We start from the raw sequence: 21,819 nt of genomic DNA on the forward strand, positions 1-21,819 counted from the left end.
CTTTTGTTTAGTCATGCTTCTGTTTTATTTCTTTTATTATTCGAAAAAATGTATTCCCAGTTTCTAAATTTAGTTCACCCCTTCTATGTTAATTTTCATTAACACATTTTTATACTTTCATATTCTTTTAACGTTATCTCTCTGTTTGGGTTTCATTTCAAATATAATATTTAAATTTTGTCCGCTTTCATTCGTTTCATCTGTTCACCGCCCGCTTCGCAAAATGCCAGATATGGTTTCTCGCCAACGTTGGCTCGCTTTTACTCTTGTTTTGACAGTTAATTAAAAATAATTTTAAAACATAATTCAAAATACTCAATATACATTACTGTTGTATGCATTTTATTGCAATCGGGGGGGGGGCGATGAAAATTGTGATTGAAAACTGGGCCGCGAATACTGAAAGGTTGAGAAACGCTGCTCTATGTATAACATAGTACTTTTACTTTTTGTTAAAAGAAATTAAAGACACCGTTTGCTTTTCAAAAAAAAATCTTCGAAAAGAACCCGTCACCGACAAAAGACAAAGGGACTTGATTTATCAAAACACTTACTTCAGAATCGCTAAATGTAAAGCTGTATATCCATCTTTCGTAGTGCTGTCTATCAATATTCCATGATGCAGAAGCTCCTATAACATTTCCAAACATATTTATTAAAAAAAACCATTTATTTTATACAAAATTTATTCAACAAAGCTATATATAAATATTTGTTTAAAGCATAGATGAGAACATTTTAGGACTGAAGAAACAAGATAAATAGAAAATTATGCTCTTAAGTTTTAGACCGTAGTGGTCAGAGCACAGAACATAATGTACGTCCGACAGTCTTAATCATGAAGCAAGAACCAATAACAATAACTTTTCCTCCTTGACTTATTCCAGCTTTGAAGCGAGCAACACATTAAAAGATTCTTTTTATCGCATACAAAGTTTATATCCTTCTAATAGTAGTCCAATAGCTAAATTTTGAATCGTTTAAAATATTTTTTTAAATTTTACAATTTAAGATAGATTTTTTTTTAATTTTTAAACCGTTAGAAATAGGCATATACTTCCATTATAAAAATGATTTAAGGTATCCGAACGCGTTGAAAAAGTCGATTTTCTCAAAAAAAATGACATTTAAAAAAAATACTTTTATTGGATAGACCAGTCTTTGAGTCCAAAACAGGTTTACTTTTGTCTCTATATTAATAAGAAATCAAGATATTAATTTTTTTCGTAATGATCTGTAAACCGGACATTTAAATAACCAGAAGCACCGATTTAAAGGGCCAAAAACATGTTAAAAATTTGTATAAACACAAATTTAGTATTAAATACAGAAATTTTTTTGCACGGAAAAACGCAAAATGCCATTGAGAGTTTCAATGGGGTGGAAATTTGTACCTAAAGATGTCTATGTTGAGCTCCGAACCCTCAGATTAAGGGCATTTATGGCTGCAATACATTTTAAAGAAGGTTTTTTAGGATTACTGAATATCCTTAAGGTTATTGGAGTGTATCCTAGTACAAATATAGTTAGAGCATTTGCTGGGCTCGACAAAGACAGAATAAATGAAACTAGGAGGCATTCACAGCCAAATTCAAAAATTGTCATAAAAAATAAAATGATTAAAAAAGATAAATTATTAAAAGCTAAGGAGGAAGAAGGTATAACCTATAAATGTGATGAATTTTAAGTATGTACACACATAATTTATTATTAAAGCATGTAACTATATACTTTAAATGCATTTTTCTCAAAACTGATTTTTACCTATTTTTTGCTCATTTCAAATCAAATAACTCAAAATATAATTATCGTATTACTATAAAATTAGGTGGACTTTGTGTTTATACTATTTTCTAGGGAATGAACTAAAAGAATTTGGATTGAATGAATACTTTTTAATTTACAGCCTATTGTTTGAATAATAATGTCATAAATTTACTAAAAATTTCCTGATAAATCTTCGAATGGCTCTAAAATTTTTATTTATTATTATAACCATACGCTTGTAGTTCATTCCCTAGAGAAAATAATGTAGTTTATTTTGGTATAAGTTTTGTTCGGATGAGAGTAATAGTTTTTTGTGAGATCAATTTGAAGTTTTTTTAGGAATTTGCTTAAATTTATGCTATTAAATGCCAATTTTTAAAAATTATTAATATTTATTTTAAATATTGACATTCTATTACTAATTTTGTAGTCTTAAACCCCGAAATATGGTTATAGTATGTCTACACCAAGTTTTTCTAAAAAAGTGCTCCGAACGTGTTCGGATACCTTAAAAAACATTTAAAAAATCATATATTATGTTATTTGGCTCAATAAATGGAATGTCGAGAAAGCTGTAGTCATATTAATCATATTTAGAGAATATAAAAATATATATTTAAAAAGGAAAAAGAAAAATATACAAATACATATTAATTATATTAGTAAATATATAATATGTACTATCTTGGCATGATTATATTAAACGAAAATTCTACTTTATTGCGTATAATCTGGCGAAGTTATGAAGCGTCAAATGTTACTACATGGAACCGTTTTAAATACTACCTTGAGGAAGACCAACCATTCAGTAAGCCGTTGATTGGTTTAAAATAATAAAATTCAAAGCCCCTTGGTACTGTTAGCAAACTCCACCCATTACATTATTTTTCAAAAACTAATGTATTTATATATACATACATAAATGGCAAACTTAATACCATTTGAGAAAAAAAGAAAGTAAGTTCTATTTTTAACTTTAAAAAAATAACTTTGGCTTAATAAGCATATAAATACTCAGAATCATTCATTAGATCAATCATAATCATATCGTAACCGACATCATTATTACCTCAATGAAATCGTCTAATCCTCTAGAAGCAGCCAAATGCAATAAATTCCAACCGTTTTCATCAACAAACCTAGAAAAACGATAGTGTAAAAAAATGAAGCTCAAATTTTTATTGCAAATAATACTGTCATAAAATTATCATAAAATACAATTTACTACTACTTAAAATAATTCTGAATAGACTTACTGAAGTATATTTTCTTTGTTTTTGACTAATTCAAGGAAATTTTTCATGTTTTCATCACATATCACTTCAGTTAATGGTCTGTGTAGTACACCTTCACCATTACATTGGATCTGTTAGTATTTACAAAAGACAAAAGTAAAATCAATCAAAATTTCTCAAGAAAGAAATGAACTAAAATTTAATCTATACTTCAAAAAACATAATTTTTGTTATAAAAATTAATATATATAATGCATTAATTGCCGATCCTTGCAAATTTTTATAAATGTACCACTAAAGACACATTTTGAACATGCAAATATTCAAGGAAAATTTTCTCAAAAGGGCATTCACCTATAGTATTCAACTTCCTTTTGGAAAGAAAATAATAAAAATTTATGAAATATTAAAATGCACAGTAATATACAAAAAAGTTCAAAGATGAAAGAAATAATTGTTCTGTTTGAATCATATCTTGGGAAAAATGCTTACAACATTTAAATGGCTTCAATAGATAATCGCATGGTACATATCAAATGTACCTAGCCAATTTAATTTTGGAATCCACGGAACAGTTTTCAAGAAGAAAAAAGGTGAATTTGGTGATATTTTGGTGAATATTCCATATTACAATATATATTACATATCAACAGCAAGATAACTTTTGCAACAAATTAATTTAATTAGATTTATTTTTAAAAATATAACATGAAAAGAAAACATCATGAATTACAAATATTCGATAATTCGTAATTCAATAACAATAACACTCAATTTTGCCAATTTTCGAATTTTTTCTATAATAGTTTTATGAAAACTGATATGCTTCAAAATGTATATTTTGAATTTGGTCCCTTATAGCAGAAAATGCATTTTATTAATAGTGTGCGTCATTTTAAGAAATTGGCTTACTTCCGTGACTTGTTGTTCTTCTGTGCTTGGAGTCTCATCTTCACTCGAAGCCACGATACCATCATCTTCATCCAGAAGTCCTTCTTTGTACATCAGAAATCGCTCATTAAAACTTTCATCCATTTCAGCATCCGAAACTTCTAAAGAAGTGATCTCTTCTGTCCAGTGGCTGCTGTATTCAAGAGAGTCGTTGTCATTTTCCTTTATGCTGCTGGATCCTTCGCTGTCGTCTTCCTCAAGACATCCACTGGCCGATGAGGAATTCGAAACTACGGGAAAGTAAGTAGTCTCATTGTCGCTACTTGATATTGGAGGAGGTGGACTATTATCTAAGATCTGATTGCTTGCATCTTCTTGTTTAAGTGAAATATTTGAGTCTTGGTTCAGTTCATTCAGAAATTCATCTTGAAATTCCACAGGTGGTTCTTTAATTTCTCGATTTTCAGGTTCTTCATGAGACTTTGAAGTGTCCAGATTTTCTATTACTGCTTCTGTCTTCTTCTGGTTTTCATTTTCGTCTTGAGGCTCTTGTGTATCTGAAACATCGCTTGTTACGGTTTTTGGAGACGTTAACTTTCTGGAATTGGATGAATGTTTCTTAGAAATACTGCTTCTTTTAGAAGATGGAGCGGTACTCTTTTGTTCTGACTTTTTACTGCTTCCGCTAGCTTTACTGAGACTTCTGACTGATGCATCTCTCCTGCTACTCTTTACTGATAGCACAGACATGCTTCTGGACTTAAGATTAATGACTGTTTCCTCATTTTCTGTCATCTTATTCGAAGAGCTGTTAACTCTCTTAGAAACGGAATAAATACTTTTACTAGTCTGTGTTCTGATGCTACGCTGATCATTGGGGGTATCTCTTCCTTTGATTACCGACTTTTGATCTCTGGAAGCGCTAATGGACTCTCTCAGTGAATATTGAGTAATCATTTCCGATTTCAAATCACTTCCCAAATTATTACTTTGACTTGTATAGTTTCTATTAGATACATTTTCTTCCATAATTACAGATTCTTTAGATTTTGAAGAGGTTGTGTGTTCTTTGTAATCAACTCTAGATCGGCTACGCGCGAATTCCGAAGCGATCTCTTCAGTTATCATGCTGGCATCATTTAGTGTATCGCTTTTACAGTAGAATTCTTCTTCTTCAGATTCAAAGATTTCTTCCTCTCCGTTGTCAGAGATGTTTCTGAAACTATTTTGGTACGAACTACTGAATGGTGGACTTTCTGGCGTCCAGGGTGCAGTTTGTGTACCAGTTTCAATCAAACGTTTTGGTTTGGGATATTTCGGCGGAACTTTTTGAACCAACGTGGCGATTTTTTGGTTACTTTGATTACTCGTTGCGTTAACTCTTCGCTGAAAAGTCAGCCTAGACAAATGTCTGTTCTGTTTTTGCCTATAAACATCTGAAAAATATACAGAATTTTGAATAAGAAATTTTTTAAATATAGAATTCATATAAAAGTCGTCAAAAATCTGGAAAAAAAATTAGTGTACCTAAAATTTGATATATATCTCCAACCTTTGTGTAAGTTTACACAATGTATTTCAACAATCTAGTTCGTTGCCTGATAGACAAAAGACATACAGACTTAGACATACAGGCTTAGTTCCAAAAATATTTCCCACCAATAGTACTTTTACTTCACAATATTTCTACTTGTATATCTTTATACAAAGAAATTGATGTCGATAAAGTACTGACACATATTTGAAGCTATTAAGCTTTGAATATCACTAATTTAGACAATTTTCATACCATTGCAATGGCTGCTATCAGAAATGAACGCCAATTAATAGTAAGTGTTTTTACAAAATGGCCATAGATTGTTTTAAAATAATGAACGCCAAATCTTCATCTTTCGGCGAGTTTTTGATCACAAAAGAATGAATTTTTTCTTTTAAAATTTAATTTTTTCCAGAATATTTTACTAAATGAAACTAAGAGAATATGAAAACGATATAAATATATAGATTCACAGTCTTTTTTTCCGCCAGTACATTTGATAGCTCAAACTACATTTCTACATAATACAAACTTTTTCTACTTCAGTTAGAACATTTTTTTTTCAACTTCGAGTCTATTTTTTAAGTTTAGATAAGAGCTATTTTGCTATAACTAGAGTAGACGCCCTGGGCAATAAATAGCATGCCTAAAAGGAAAATTTCTAAAAAATATATTTTTAAAATGTGGTAAGGGGAAAATAAATCTTGATTCTAATCACAGTTAATCATTGATCTAAAGTGGCATTAAATTCCTTTAAGTGGCATTATTGGTTTATGCATTAAGTTCATTATCGGTATTAGAGGCTAATTTATCACTAAATTTCCAACAAATTTCCATGTGTTTGCCATGTTGCCACATGCCTTCATATCAAACTAAACTTTAATTCGTTAATATGCTATCAAATATATTTTTAGCACTTCAATATAAAGAAAAATATAGTTAACTAGATATTATAACTCAATTACTAGGAAAAATAAAATAAAAATATAGTAAATATAAAATATATTTTTAATGATATCTATATGTAACCAATATATATATGTAATAGATATGTGGTGTAAAAGAAAAAAAATTTGGAATAAATTCAATTTATTTTTCCATGGGTTTGGTTTGGTTTAGTTATATTAACGTCCCGTTTGAAGCAACACTAGGGCTATTTTGGGACGGACCTCGTAATTTTGAACCGCGGTCAGATGACGAGGACAACACCTGAGCTGGCACCCCCCCTTTCCACACCGCACCACACCAGCGGGAGGACGTTTGGTCATGACGGATTTAACGTGCAACAGGCCCCTTTACACGACGGTTCTTCGGTGGAATCAGGTCTTGAACCTGAAATCCTCCGGTTCCGAAGCCGAGACCTTACCACCAGGCCACCGCGGCCCTATTTTTCCATGGGAGGGCTGGGTTTGTACTTATAGAACAAAGGCGGAATGCGTCCGTTTACATAAGAGTAAAGTCTGATAAATTTTTCCCTTAGTGCTGGTACTAAGGAATTCTTTTGGAGATTTCTTTGACATATGTCGTTTTAATAAAGGGAATTTTAGATATCTTTAGAAGATATGCCGTAGACATTAGAGTTTTTTTTTTTCCTTCCTTCACTTATAGTATGAGAATTAAAGCATTCAGTAATTTTTTAGAATGTGTTAAAAATAATTAATTAAAAAAATGGGAATAAGAAAAAGTTTAGAATTAAATAACTTGAGCTAATTTACGATAAAAAAATAGGAAATTAATTAGGATTTGAATCACATTAAGAGATATCATTTCATATATATTTATATATAATATGGTAAGTCAGAAAAATATTGCACATATTTACAATAGAAGCAGAAAAATTTTCAGTTATTTGAAGACGGAATGTAATTTAAAGCAAAAAGAAAAATTACGATTGAAAGAAAATTTTTCAGGTTGAAAACTTACAAATTCTAGATATTCAAAAAAAAGTATACTAAATGACAATACTTTTGTTGTTTAGCTTTCCCTTTACTGATTTCGACGTAGTAGTTTTCTTGTGGGTTTTCTGGTTTAGCTGCAAATAAATAATAAAGATTTTAGAATTATCCTTAAATTAAACTAACTTTAAATTATATATCATCATCAAAAATATAATTTTGGATGTATTAAATAATTTTACAACATTTTACAGTACACTTGAAACGTTAGTATAATAAATATGAAACTAAACTCTCTGGATTGAAATATGATTGATAGATGACATCTGTATTTAAACAGTGTGCAATTTTTAAATTCCATTATAATCAGCAGCAAAATTTTAAACTTTAAAGAAGATAATGAAAGAATAAGTTGATTTTTCTTCAACTATTGATTTACGAATATAACATATGTTTCGTTTAAAACTTAATCAACTTTTTAAATACTTATTTTTTTTTCAAATATTTTATATTTCAATTAAAAATTCTGATATTAAAATACGTTGCTATCCATAGAATTACTAAATCTATGCATAAAAACTATCCAAAAGTCTTTCCAAATTTAAAAAAAAAGAAAAACTTAACTTTTAAAAAAAAGTATGGGAAAAGTGTAGATGCGTCTAGTATTTCCTATTGATTTTTTTATGTAAAAATATCATGAAATTTGTTCCGAAATTCGAAATGAACAAAAATGTTCTGTTTCATAATTAAAGTAAGTAACTAATCTCATAAAAGTACTTCAGCGGGAAATATAATCAAATCCTCGAGGACTAATTTTCTATTAAAAAAAATCAAAAACATTTTTTTCCAATTTCGAAACACATTGTGAATTTAAATTTTTGTAATAAAATAAGACTCTCCATTCTGCTATCAGTGATGACAGGAAAAAGGAACTGAACCTAAATGTCAGAATAAAAACCGTCATTCTTTTCTTCTAGAACAAATGTAGCACACATCTGTTCGTGTCCTAGAATCATTAAAGAGAACTAATTGTTTCGGAAACTAATCATTCCATACTCGCATGTTTTATTAGTTTTTTCGGAGGAAATAATTGTTTAACTTCCAATGTGAAAGGGAATACAACATACTTTCACCACAGAAGATAAAACAAATTAGCGAACAAAGAAAACGATAATAAGTACTTTCAGATAATTGCACACGCGAATTTTTCCAGAAGAAAATGCGGTGTTTTTTAGTGGACCTTTTGAGACAGATTCAGAATTCTTTCCTTCGTAACGATATACATTAGATATTTATTCTGCAAATTTTCTTTATTAAGATTAATATAATGTTATATTTTTATTACCTCAATTTTAAAAAAAATCTTTCGAAAAAGTATCCAGTACTCATTTATAAGAACTGTATCTTAAAATTTTTATTTAAGGACTATTCCCTTCTATATCTTTTCGATGCATAAAATTTTAATGCATTCAAAAAAAATGTATTAAAAGCTGGAAAATAAAATTAAAAATTAAGAAAAATTCTGATTGTATCTTCCTGTTATTAAATCCATTAAATTTAATCAATACTCATACCTATAGATTTTGGAAACGTAATCGTATAACAAAAAAATGGGGAATTAAAAGGGCGCTAGCTATTCTCTCTACGTCAAAATGAGTTAACACGTTTCATAGTCACATTACTAGAAAAATACTCATCAGGCTTCGAAATGACATCACTGTCAGTCAAGACAGGGAGGGAAAGAGATATTTTAAAGTCAACAGACATGTTGTTAGCCTCTTAGGAATGTCTTTCTAATAGAACTGAATGTTCATATACTATATAAATTTAATTTAATTTAAAATTACAAGATTAACCTTTTTGTGTGTTTCCGTTAAAATGATCCTTCAGATCCCTGAATTTAATTTAGCAGAATTAAAATGTAGGGTTAATAATAACAATGAATTTTCTTCAGACTACAGTATAATCACTTACTTGCTGACTGTTCTTCCAGAGCTTCTGCCTGATGTTGAAGAGACACGAAGGATATGAACAACTTGCCAGTTTCTGCTTTTTCACTGACCCCATATGAAACCTTAAAAATTAGATTTATTATTAAAGACAAAAAACGAATAAAAAAGCAACGTAAAATGCTGATACTTATGTTAAAATTATAGAGTTATAAAAATTACGGAGTTTTAATATCAGTTCCTTTCGAATTAAATACTAGATGGCGTCATGTGTAGCAAACCAATTGTAATTAAATTAAGCGATTAACTGATAATTATGTTCTCAAAAAATTAATTAACTGATAATTATGTTCTCAAAACATAAATAGTATTTTATTATAGAGTGTATTAAATTTCAAAACTGCAGCAAATCAGAAAACAATTTTGTCAGTACAAGCATAAAATCATATTATTTAAAAATGTATTAAGATGGAGTGCTTACTCCTGGTCTAGAAGATCTATAACTTGAAAATTCATCAAAGTCTTGAGATTGAATTATTTTTATTACAATGGTTTCACTACATTTGCATCATTTACGAGAAAATAAAAAAACTATCAAGAAGCTCAATATATTTTCAAAATTTACATTTTATAGGGCTGCTTATTTTAAAGTATTTCTCTCTCTCTCTCCCTCTCTCTCTCTATCTCTCTCTCTCTCTCTCTCTCTCTCTCTCTCTCTGTGTGTGTGTGTGTGTGTGTGTGTGTGTGTGTGTGTGTGTGTGTGTGTGTGTCGGCTTTCTACACACTAGACGGATTGACCTAGAGCGATCAAATTCGGTACCTTGGAGTATTTTTTAAAAATTTTAATTAGAATTTTCATCATTTTTTAAAAATTGAGGTCGTTTTATTTTTCATTTTCGGTTACAATATTTTTTCACAAGAATTATAAAACACAATTTTAAAATTTGATTTTTAATTCAGCCAATTTACTGAGCAATTTCGTCTCCCGAATTTGATTTTTTTTTTTTTTGTATAATTTTCAACAATAGTTTTCGATTGTTATAGTGAAATTCAAAGACTTCATTGTTTCATCTAAATATTTAACTGTGTGACATTCTCCCATTATATGTTACAAACCCGCATTGACCCAGTCGACCCGAAGGGTGAAAGACCGAAGAAGGGTCAGCGGGGAAACTCTTCCACTGTTTACAGCTAAGAAAGAATCTGTTTGCTACATGCTTAGTTCAGATGAGGAAAAAGAAAGTGAAATCCCGCTAAAGACAACGTGCCATTATAAAATAAATTACTCAGACACATAAATTTTTAATGGCATTTTGATGTCATCAAACTCTTGTCCATTAGGAAAGTTCATCTATCGCAATAAATAATACAAAGGAAAAGCTATTAAAGCTTTACAGCTGTACCTGCTTTATGGCAAAACAACGCCGTTTTATGTCATTCCAAATTTAATGTTTAAATATACTTTGTTGAGAGATTCATTATCATCACACTCTACATAAGAAAATTAACTAGTAGAGGTACGAGAATCTTTATTTCGTTTTGAGGTATATGAAAATAATAAACGAGTTTCAGGAACATGTGGTGAAAGCTTATAAGCCAGTTAACAGCTACGCAACACGGGCAATTGCTTTTGTACTGTGGTCATGTTATTGGACTGCGAACCACAAGGTCCCGGGTTCTATAGTCGCTCATACTAATCCGCCACAAACAGTTATTTAATGATTAGCTAAGTTTCACATTTCATAAGACAAAACACGAAAAAACACTACACTCAGAATATAATCTAATAATGATGCCTCCCCTAGAATGATCATGGGAAAAATAACTTGATATTAATAAGGTAATGCCTGTTACGTAAGCATGTTGCCCCGCCTCTCACTTGTAACGCCCTCTAGCGGTATATGTAAAAAACCATCAGTCTTTGTAACATCATCGACGTAGCAGCACGCCGAAAGGCAAGGCTCAAACCAACTCCCGAAAGCGGAAAAACAATAAAATCTTTAAATTACAAAAAAGGTCCGTCATCATTATTGAACCTCTCCAGTGCCATCTTTTGTATCAAAAGAGAAGATAGTAGAGTTATATAACCGTTACAAATCGGAATTAAGCATTACTAATATGCTCTACGAACTATCTAATCACCAAAGGTGGCTGATGTTCAATATGGTTGCATTTTGTTTGATTCAAGCAATGAAATGTGCTTCTTTTCGCATTCGGTCTGTTTTATAATGCTTTTTTACTTTATTTTTAAAATGTATATGGAATAACATTTTCATGAAATCCTTTTTTTTTAATTATTTTTATTAGCTAATAAATTTTGAATTGTTAAACGTAATGTCATTCTTGAAAGATTATTGTGTTAAAAAATTATATTGAATCTGTTCCTAATACTCACGAAGCAAAGATCCAAAATCCGTTTGTGTTATGATTGTAGCAGAAACAGCTGGGAAAATATGCGATTACAATGGGACGACGTGGCTTTACAAATGCCACTGTTTCGATCCTTATGCAAATACGGCTTTAAAACTGCATTTATGTGCGCACAATGATAACTTAGAAAAATCGGACGCACTGAACATGAAAATGCTATATCATTTTTTTAAGTTAAAGAGTTTTGCTACTTTCTGACGTTTGCACAAGTTTAGTTTATTGTATTTAAAATATAATAGACATTGACAATAACTAAAATTTATTTTTTCATAAAATGGCAACATTAATTGCTGTATCGAACAATCACCCTACAATCAGTACACCTACAATTTATTTCAAAATATTAAGGTCACTCATATTTTCAATATTAAAAAAAGACAATATTGTATAAGTATTTCAAATTTTATTTCGATGCAAAAAATTTTGCTTAGAATGTGATGTTAATCTTTAAAAAAATTATCTCCATTCCAAGGTGAAAAACTGCTTTTTTAAAATTAGTTTAAAATAATGCGAATATTGTACCAAATTTAACTCTTTGCACTCGAAAAAGTAATTCGATGCACGATTATTCACCTAATACAAAGACTTTTTTTTTGTTTGAAAAAAAATATTTATTATAGTTTTAAGTTGAAATTTACAGAAAAATTAATCCACATCTTTTTACCATTCTTTAGGTATTTTTTTAAAAATTAACTTTAAAAAATAAATAAAACGTCAAAATGATGCACCGTCTTTAATGGTGAGTGAGTGGCAAAGGGTTAAAATTATTTTAAAGTAGAAACAAAATTCACTTTTAAAAAGAAAACGACACTATTTTCGGATTAATTTTGAAACAAAAATTTATTTATACTGCAGATATTTGACGATATTTAGAATGATGGAATAGCAGAAAAATTGCATTAAATATGATTGTAAAAAGAAAATTTTATATTTTTTAATAAAAATTTTTATTTTATATTTTTTTACGCATTTTAAAATTATTATTCGCTAATGTTTAAGTAGAAAAATTCAAAGTAAAAATATTACATTAAAAAAATAATTCCTTTAATCGTAAAAATATCACATTGTACAACCATCTCGCTTAGCTTTCATTATCATTTGTGAGATTATATAATTAATAAAAAGAATTTTGAGTTAATATTAAATTCTGAAATTTTTTACTCACTTAGAAAGCTTCAAACTGTAATGAACTGAAGAATTGTTTTCATCAGTTATACTGGCCTGAATGAAATATATATATATTAATTAATGATACGAATGGGCATCGTTTTATTTTTTATAAATTGTTTTTTTTTAAATATCATAAAAAAAATTATACCAGAAATGCTAACTCTTGGGCTACAATTTCAATCAATTTCTTTATTTCGAAAATTTTTGCTTCACTTGAATTCTTCAATAAATTATTTGCTGTTTCCATACATCTAAAAAAATATTAAAATAGCAATGTTTAAATTTCTTATTTTTCTTAAATATTTATCGAATTTATACCTAAGCAAATCATGAAATGCCACTGGTTGATCCCACTTGACACCGTTTCCATTAATTTAATATTTGTATTGATAATATTTATTAATTAAGTTATCAATTAGTTATATCATAATCAAATAATTTTATTAATCGATTTGATATTAAGAATAACAAAATAACTGAACTACATTTGTTTTAATTCTGTTCATCGTTTTGAAGCAACATGAAGGATATATTAGAACTCATATATTCGAACAACGGGAAGATGACGAGCACGGCACTTCAGCCACTGATTCCTTACTCCAAACTTCCATATCACTTCAGTAGAAAAACATGTGGCCATCGACTTTAAATTTAACTGGAATCAAATCCCTATAAATGGTAGATAGTAGAATAGGATTTCTAATTTGGAATCCGCCAGAACTAAAGCCTAAACCTAGTGCTTAACTATTACGGTCTCCAACGTAAGTAAATTAATAGATTTTTAAATGCTTAGCTAATATTAAATTTATCATTTTAAAAAATCATTCTGAAGTATTATCTAAAATATTTTATACGATACTCTAGACTGCAATAGTGGATGTAAAAATTTCTGTCTTCTTCATAGACATTCTATTTTAATAACAAAAGATTAAACGATACTTAAGTTGTGTAAATATAATTTCTTTTAAATTAGAGTTGATGTCTTTTTTTTTTCCATGGATAAAACGAAATTGCAATCGCTTTATGAGGACCTTTCATCAAAAAAATCGTGTCTGAGTAAAGTCAGGAAAGATTTTAAAAGTTTTCAGTTTTGAAATTTTTATTTTTGATAACTTTGTAGTAAAATTTCAGAAAAATTATTGTTTTCTATTTATTCGGTTTTAAAACTATTTCTTGAGTCTTATACATTTTTTTACTGCTATCCAAATAATTAACATGTTGATTGCCAACCACGAAATAAATTCATGCTCTTTTATTTATTTATGATTTTATTTCTTTAAAATTTGATTGGCAGTCTACTTAATAAAACGAAAAAAATCTTAACATATTTCGACTTACTTTTGCCCATGATGTGGCAATTGCTTATTATTGGAATCGATTCTGTTCTTTGAACTGGACTGAAAAATAAATAATATAATTTATAAAAATAAATTTATAAACATAAACCAATGATTTTTATTTTTTTGAAAAATATTGATAAACTAAACTTTGATCATAATAATAAAATAAAAAAAAAACTTGTATCTGAAAAAATACAAATTTACTTCAGTTCACTCCAAGAAATTAATCAAACTATACAAAGATAGATGCAAAATAAGGAAAAATTTGATTGAGATGTGGGTTAGAGAAAGAAGCAATAGAAGTTTGTAAAAGATGAATATTTTATAAACCGAATATTATTATTTATGACCTATTTAGGTTATGATCCACATAAAATCTATTCTAATGATGTTAAATATTGTCCCTCCAGTGACGTAACTAAGGGGGGAGGGGATGGAGGGCAGTATAAATGCCCTTAACATCAATGGGCCATGTATACCATACAAACAAAACATTAATACGTTTATATCAATTTTTAAAGCCAAATACAACAAGGGGCGAAAAAGTAATTCCATGTCCAGGGCGCAATTTATCCACTTTAAACCATCTGATTATGAATGGGGTGAGATAATCATACTTTTGACGTCATTAACCCTCAATACGACAATAAATAAAATTGCCGATTTTTTTTTTAATTTTGTGACTGCTAATTAATTTATTAAATGGATAAGATGAAGGGATGCATAAAATGAAAATTATAAATGTGATAATAACACCAAATCACAAAAATACTTACCGAATGAATCGGTAAACTTAAATATGAATATAAATATTCTATCAAATTCTGTACTTTAACTGAGCCAACATTCTAAAAAATAAAAAGTTCAAGTCAGAACGCACTTACAAGTAAATATTTCTTATTTTATTTTATTTCTTCAACACTTTAAAAATATACTCATTAATTCAATTAATGAATCGCATCAAGCACTGTTTTTTTTTTAAAATTCTGTAGATCCAAAATACTTTTTTTTAACAGATACAGATTTTCAAATACACAAAAAGACGAATAAAACGATAAAAACATAGTTCATTCCAGAATGAAATATTTAATAAACATAGACAATGGCATGGACATTTAAATTTAATAGACGTATTCTTCATAAAGATAAATATAGCATAGAAATAGCAGAAAACGTAACAAACAAGAAAAAATAGTGCTAAAATTCTTTATAGACTGATGATATAGCCAGCATGCACTAACCGTCCCTCAAGGAATGTTTGTAGAGCTTCGAGAATCACTTTTTAGTGAATTTCAAGAACAATTTAATATTTAGTTTTCTATTTCTGGAGAAACCTCTAGAACATTCTGGGTGAATATCTATATAATTTCATTTTATTAATCCATGCACCCCAACACCGAAATTCATTTTTTCCGATTTTACCGAAAATTTAATAAGAAATAAGCAAATGCGGAAGTGAGACGAGGTTTCGTAACATCAGTTCGGTATACTTTCACAAAGTTTATACTGAAGCCATTTTTATTCTATACAAATTTGGCCTTGCAAGCTTTTTTTTCTATTGTAAAATGTCGTGAGTATATTATTCTGTTAGATTTTTTCTATATTTCGTTATAACATATTATAAAGAATAATCTGGACTAAAGATTATATTATCAACTTTTCCTGTTCAGCATTAATAGAAATCCTCTAAAATCTAATATAAAAAAAGCTGGAATCAATCTTTCTTTCTTTTGCGTGACTTTTAATATCAATAGATAACTTTTAATTCTCGCAACAGCAACAAAGCAAGTAATATATAAAGCAAAATTTTTTAAGTCAATTCCTATTTAATTCAACAAAAAATTTTTTAATTTAGTTACTTTTTATTAAATAATTACAAAATTGGTGACAAACTTGGCTACCATTTGGCGATGGATTTGGCGACCGAATAGAAATTACTGGACAAGTTTAATTAATTAATTAATATTTGAAACAAAAACTGTATTAACATCACGTGTCATCCACTACAAGTTTTAAAAAATGTATTTGAACTTGAGTGGATGAATAAAAAGTATTTTATTAACGATTCAAAATTTGAACAAGATATATAGATAGGGAGAGTGTGAACTAATAGTAGGAATTGAATAAGTAATTGCGGGTGATATTTTCAGATAAGGACTTCATTTTTAGACATACAAAAATGCGCTTTAATAGGTACATTCAGATGAAAGTTGCTGCAGTGAAAATATAATGTAACCAAAAAAAATAACTTCTAATTTTTGAAGGCAACTACACTAAAATTAATAAAATAAGTGAAATCAAATTTCATATACAAACTGTCAAAGGTATAGAGCGATTAATTTTGGAAAAAAATTAGCGACAGGGTCTCATCGAAATTTCCTCGCATAGTCTCAAATAAAAACATAATCCCTTTTCTTTTATAAAATTGTACATCTTAGTTAAAGCCGAGAATACCTTACGGAGAAGAACTAGGAGACACAGATCTTTGACATCAGTCTAGCGTTTTTACTGGATCTATCATGTGATCTGTGCTAGTTTCGGGTGGATCCTAGCACAGCCCACCTCTTGGCATCTTTTTGAATTCACACCAAACTGTGGCGATAACGTCGCCAATGTGACAACCTAGACGGATTTTTTTTATTTATTTTTAATTTATTTATTTTATATTATATTTTATTTATTTTTTATTCTTATTTTTATTTATTTATTATTTTATTTTTTATTATTTTTTTATTATTTTATTTTATTAATAAATAATCAACCTTGACCGATTTATTTTATTTTATTTATTTTTAATTTATTTATTTTATGTTATATTTTATTTTATTTATTTTTTATTCTTATTTTTATTTATTTATTATTTTATTTTTTATTATTTTTTATTATTTTATTTTTTATTATTTTTTATTATTTTATTTTATTAATAAATAATCAACCTTGACCGATTTATTTTATTTTATTTATTTATTTTATTTTTTATTATATTTATATTTTTTTTTTATTTTTACTTATTTTTATTTCTATTTATTTATTATTTTATTTTATTATTATTTATTTATTATTTTATTTTATTATTATTTATTTATTATTTTATTTTATTATTATTTATTTATTATTTTATTATTATTATTTATTCATTATTTTATTTTATTTATTTATTATATTTATTTTTTATTATATTTATTTTTTATTATATTTATTATTATTTTTGGTCTTCAAGTATCGTTTTTTAATTGAAAAATAATAATAATAACAAATATTCAATTAGTAGTCAAGTTGGCGAGATTTCAAATAAGTCGCCAAGAGGTGGGCCCATCTAGGATTTTATCCTAGTTTCTTTTCTTTCGAAATTTGGCATAGAACTACAATTGCAATTGCAAAACCACATATCATATTTGTTTAAGTCATTGCGTTTTCCGAGTTATCTTGTTTATAGGGATGCGAAAACACAAAACATCTTGACAGATTAGTTCCAAATAAGATACCGATCGACATTTTAGATCTTAGACATGAGTACTAAATTGGTTAATAATGGATAAAAAAGTTAAGCCACAATGGATGTATTACGGAAAAAGATTTCTAGGCATTTATTAAAAACTGAAATATAATCCACCGCATTTAAAGTTTTACAAAATTTGTTTTTACTTTCAAATTTTTAACAAAAAAAATTATTAAACAAAAGCACTACATTTTAGTATTTTGAAAAAGCGTGTCTTTTTATTATTGTTATCATTGATAATTATTTCTTGTCTGGCCTCCATACAGATAACTATATTTAATATTTTTACTGCCTCATATTTAATAATTTTCACTTATTATAACACTCAGAAAAATAATCAAAATCCCTAAAAATGTCTGAGAAGTCATTTCAAACGTGCCACAATTTTTTATATTTCACTTTTCAGGGGGGAGGGTCTATTATGTGTTTAGAATTAGCATCCCTTCAGATAGTTTGGTACAAAAATATGACAAAAATGTGCAGTTTTGGAGTATGAACTTCTTGCTAAATTTTATTCATACATTTTGTACTCTCGAGCTATCGTTTTCACATAAACTATCGCAAAGATTAATAGGCATAAAAACATAAACCCAAGAATATTTTTCAGATTCGGGAAGATCTTAAGAATCAAAATTCATGAAAATGTTGAAAGCAATTTTTTTTTTTTTTTAAGTTTACAATACTTTCTCTTTGCATATTTTATATACGATAAAAAGACAACTTTAGACAGCTTTGCAATATCATGGAAGCAAAGATAGTTTACAAACAGCGAAAAATTGTTATAACGGTTTCAGTTTTTATCATCAAACAAAAATAACCCTTTTCTCAAACGAAAATAGATATACAGAAAAGTTCTTAGTAAAATATGATATCCATTGAATGAAAAAAAAAAAGTTTAAATCACTTACATTTGCAGCAAAATTCAAAATTTCTCTGGCAGTCCCTGTATCCGACAAATGATGAATTGATCTCTCGTGCAATCCAATACGGAGAATCTAGAAAAAATGACACAAAAAAAAAAGTTATAAGAGAACATTATTAATTTTTTTAATAATTCATAAATTTATGTTAATGAAATGCATTGAATTTTGAGTGATGTTTCGCTAGATTGTTTTGTATGTTTTTCAAAATAAAAGCAAGACCATTTCAAATGATGTCATAATATCTTTCCTACGTTCAAATTTACGAACAGAATCTCGAGAATGGAACATCTTCTTTCAAGTCATTCTACCAAATGATATTGAATTGTAGGTCTAAGTAGAAAGAAATGGTCTTCAGAACAAGGGAAATCAGTAGGAATCCCCTCCTGCCTTCACCGTACCTTAAAAATATTCAATAACCCTTTCGAATGATTAAAGGTTACTGTCTTCTCTTTTTTTTTAATTGTTCTACGCTAGTGATTACATCATATCTGCACCGTTTCTATTCTAGTCGTTTTTAAAAGTCAAATCAAGGGCTCGAAATAGGGTATTGAAAACGCTCCTGATCAAAATTAACTACATGTCTTTTCGTCTTTTTAAATCTCATCAACCTATACCTTGTTTGATTACTTTTCAACACGAAATTCCATTTAGTGCTCGGCAATCCACATTTCACTCTTGTTTCTATTCAGTTTTAAGAAATGCAAAGAAAGATGTCATTACAAAAATGTTTCTTTATATGCACCAGATTTCAGATAATTTTGTTTAAAATTATAAAATCCTGAGATCACATAAAATAAGTTTTTTTTTTCTTCTTCTTTTTTTACTTTATTTTTTTCATTAGCTGAATCCGGTAATGCTTTGAAATTATTGGATTTGAGTATGTATGTACAAATAGATAGATTACATGGATGCAACTAAAAATTCGCTATCAATTATTATATATTTACATATACTTTATTATTTTTGTATTTAGATTGCATAAATTTTAATTATGATCGCATTCGACTTTAAATTCATTGCAATGCTCTTGGATATACAATTTCTATGGTGGCAATTATTCCATTTGACATTCTTTTTCTACATACAGCGTATAATTGTCCAAGAGAAAAACCTAAATTCCTCAAATTCAGTCCACATACTTTCAATGATTGAATTTGTGATTTTTTTTATCATTATTGCAATCGACAATTAATTTAATTGAAATTTTTGACAGTTGGAAAGTTGCAATCCTTTGAATTGAATTGGTATATCTGTTTTTATCCTTGATATATTTCGTATTAACACATCCTTTTCTTTGAATTTTCCCATTAAAATTTTTATAACAGTATTTCAGAATCTTTTGACTGACATGCTGATAGCATTGTAAAAAGGGTGCAAGTAATGTTTCCTAGAAGTAAAATACGCCAGCCTTCAGATTAATTGTGGGGGCTGACAATACAGATAAAGTAAGTGAATTTTAGAATTCAGTTTTAAAATTTATTGTTTCATCTTGATTTATAACAGTATTTCTTATATTATTAAAAAAAAATGCTTCATTTTTGTTGTTGTAGCAGCGCCCAATGAAAACAGTTTCTCAAGTGGTACCTTCAATGGGCATGGCAATTTAATTTTACCATTCTAACAACAAATCTCAGGTACTTCATTTTTGAATTTTAATGCATTACAATTTGTAAAAACTTTATTCATAATTTCACTAACCACAACCGTGTACAAGCTGTATTCGATTTCCGAAATATTCTGAAATTCAATTCGGTCAAGTTTTATCTATTGATCTAATGGATTCATTTGCATGTGTAATCCTATTATAACATTGCTTATTTCGATCCTTATATGACAAAGATTGTTTTAATTTTCTTATTCTTACTTGATTTGTTTCATTTCTGATTTCGTGTTAGTAATGATTCAGAAGCACATGAGTGTGTAGTGAATAGCTTATAAGCCAGTTAACAGCTACTCTACCCGAGCAATTGCTTTTGTATCGTGGTCATGTTACTGGGCTGCGAACCACAAGGTCTCAGGTTTTATCCTCGCTCAATTCAATTCGCAGCAAGTGTGACATTTGTAATACATTTCCTTCATCTCGCTATGCTGCTTATTCTTATGTTTCATTTTGTCTTTCTGTTCGTTTTCTCTTGGCTGCATTTGTACAGCAAACAATGTTTATCGTCTTACTGAGTCGAACAGTCAAAATGTAAAATAAAAGTAAAATTATTAACATGACTTCACTTTATAACGCAACAAAATCATCACAATCATTATTGAGCAAAATCCGAAACAATAAAAAAATAAAACATTATGGAACTTTACAAAATTTAACTTAACTTACGCATGACCAACATCTCATCTCATGAACATCAATATAAGAAGTATTGTCTGTGGCGCCATCTGCATTTAAATAATAGTACTATTTCAACTGATATTATATTATTAGATCCCTAACTTTCTTTCTACTGGTTAGATCAAGGTTTCAATAGCTTTAAAACTTCTTCTGACAATATAGATTATTTTGCAAAACACCACTCATGAATAGATTGAGTAGTTATTTAAATAACATGACATAACAGGCAGGCGTACAAATATTGCCTTTTATATATAAATAATTATAAAAAATACCTTGAAATGATTTTTAGAGTTAGTATTGTAGAAAGTAGAGGTGTTTCTTTTCTTTTTTTTTTTTTTTTTTTTGAAAAACTTAATAAGAGCAAAAATGTAGCTATTAAGAAAATTGCGAACTATGATCCAAAGTCCATAAAAATATGGGGAAACTACGTAGACTTATCTATAGTTAATCCTCCATCTGCTATTATCATACAACCATGACTCAGCGACAGATCTTTGCTGATTACTTCATTACATAATATTCATATTTTTTCTCTCCGTTTAATCCGGAGTGTATACAAGCCAATCCAAATCATCATTTTGGTACAATCGATGTGATATTTTCTAATAAAAATGAAATCTTATTTGCTTTTGTATATTTTTTGAAAAATTTACTATGCATTAGATCTGTACATTCGCCATCTTTAGACTTTAAAAAGGGAGACTTGAGGAATTTTAAAAAATAAATTTCATAGTTAACTGGTTGATTATGAACAATCATCTTCTTAAGTTATGTTACTTCTAAGCCATTTCCTTGCAACCAAATGTAGGCCCAGAGATTAAGAAATCTGACTTCAAGAATTA

The 21,819-nt window shown here is 28.4% G+C and overlaps 2 protein-coding genes across 4 annotated transcripts in view; one reads left to right on the forward strand and one right to left on the reverse strand.

Moving 5' to 3' along the window:
* Positions 1-21,819, reverse strand: part of LOC129980927 (ankyrin repeat domain-containing protein 31-like) — a 35,754-nt gene that overhangs the window by 7,377 nt on the left and 6,558 nt on the right. Inside the window, exons 3-13 of one of the 3 annotated variants that reach the window (XM_056091420.1) lie at positions 18,622-18,708; positions 14,991-15,062; positions 14,213-14,271; positions 13,023-13,125; positions 12,870-12,925; positions 9,300-9,399; positions 7,396-7,462; positions 3,915-5,329; positions 3,024-3,133; positions 2,837-2,906; positions 555-631 (exon numbers count right to left, since the gene is read on the reverse strand). In XM_056091420.1, the coding sequence (XP_055947395.1) occupies positions 555-631; positions 2,837-2,906; positions 3,024-3,133; positions 3,915-5,329; positions 7,396-7,462; positions 9,300-9,399; positions 12,870-12,925; positions 13,023-13,125; positions 14,213-14,271; positions 14,991-15,062; positions 18,622-18,708 (2,216 nt within the window). The other 2 variants (XM_056091421.1, XM_056091422.1) reach the window with 2 other exon arrangements.
* The window catches only part of LOC129980928 (U3 small nucleolar RNA-associated protein 6 homolog), a 56,591-nt gene continuing 38,878 nt past the window's right edge, over positions 4,107-21,819 (forward strand). The window contains exon 1 of the mRNA XM_056091424.1: positions 4,107-4,193. The gene's annotated coding sequence lies outside the window, so the exon portion shown is untranslated. The remainder of the gene's footprint in view (positions 4,194-21,819) is intronic.

Source organism: Argiope bruennichi, chromosome 8, assembly GCF_947563725.1.
Source record: "Argiope bruennichi chromosome 8, qqArgBrue1.1, whole genome shotgun sequence".
Taxonomy (NCBI): domain Eukaryota; kingdom Metazoa; phylum Arthropoda; class Arachnida; order Araneae; family Araneidae; genus Argiope; species Argiope bruennichi.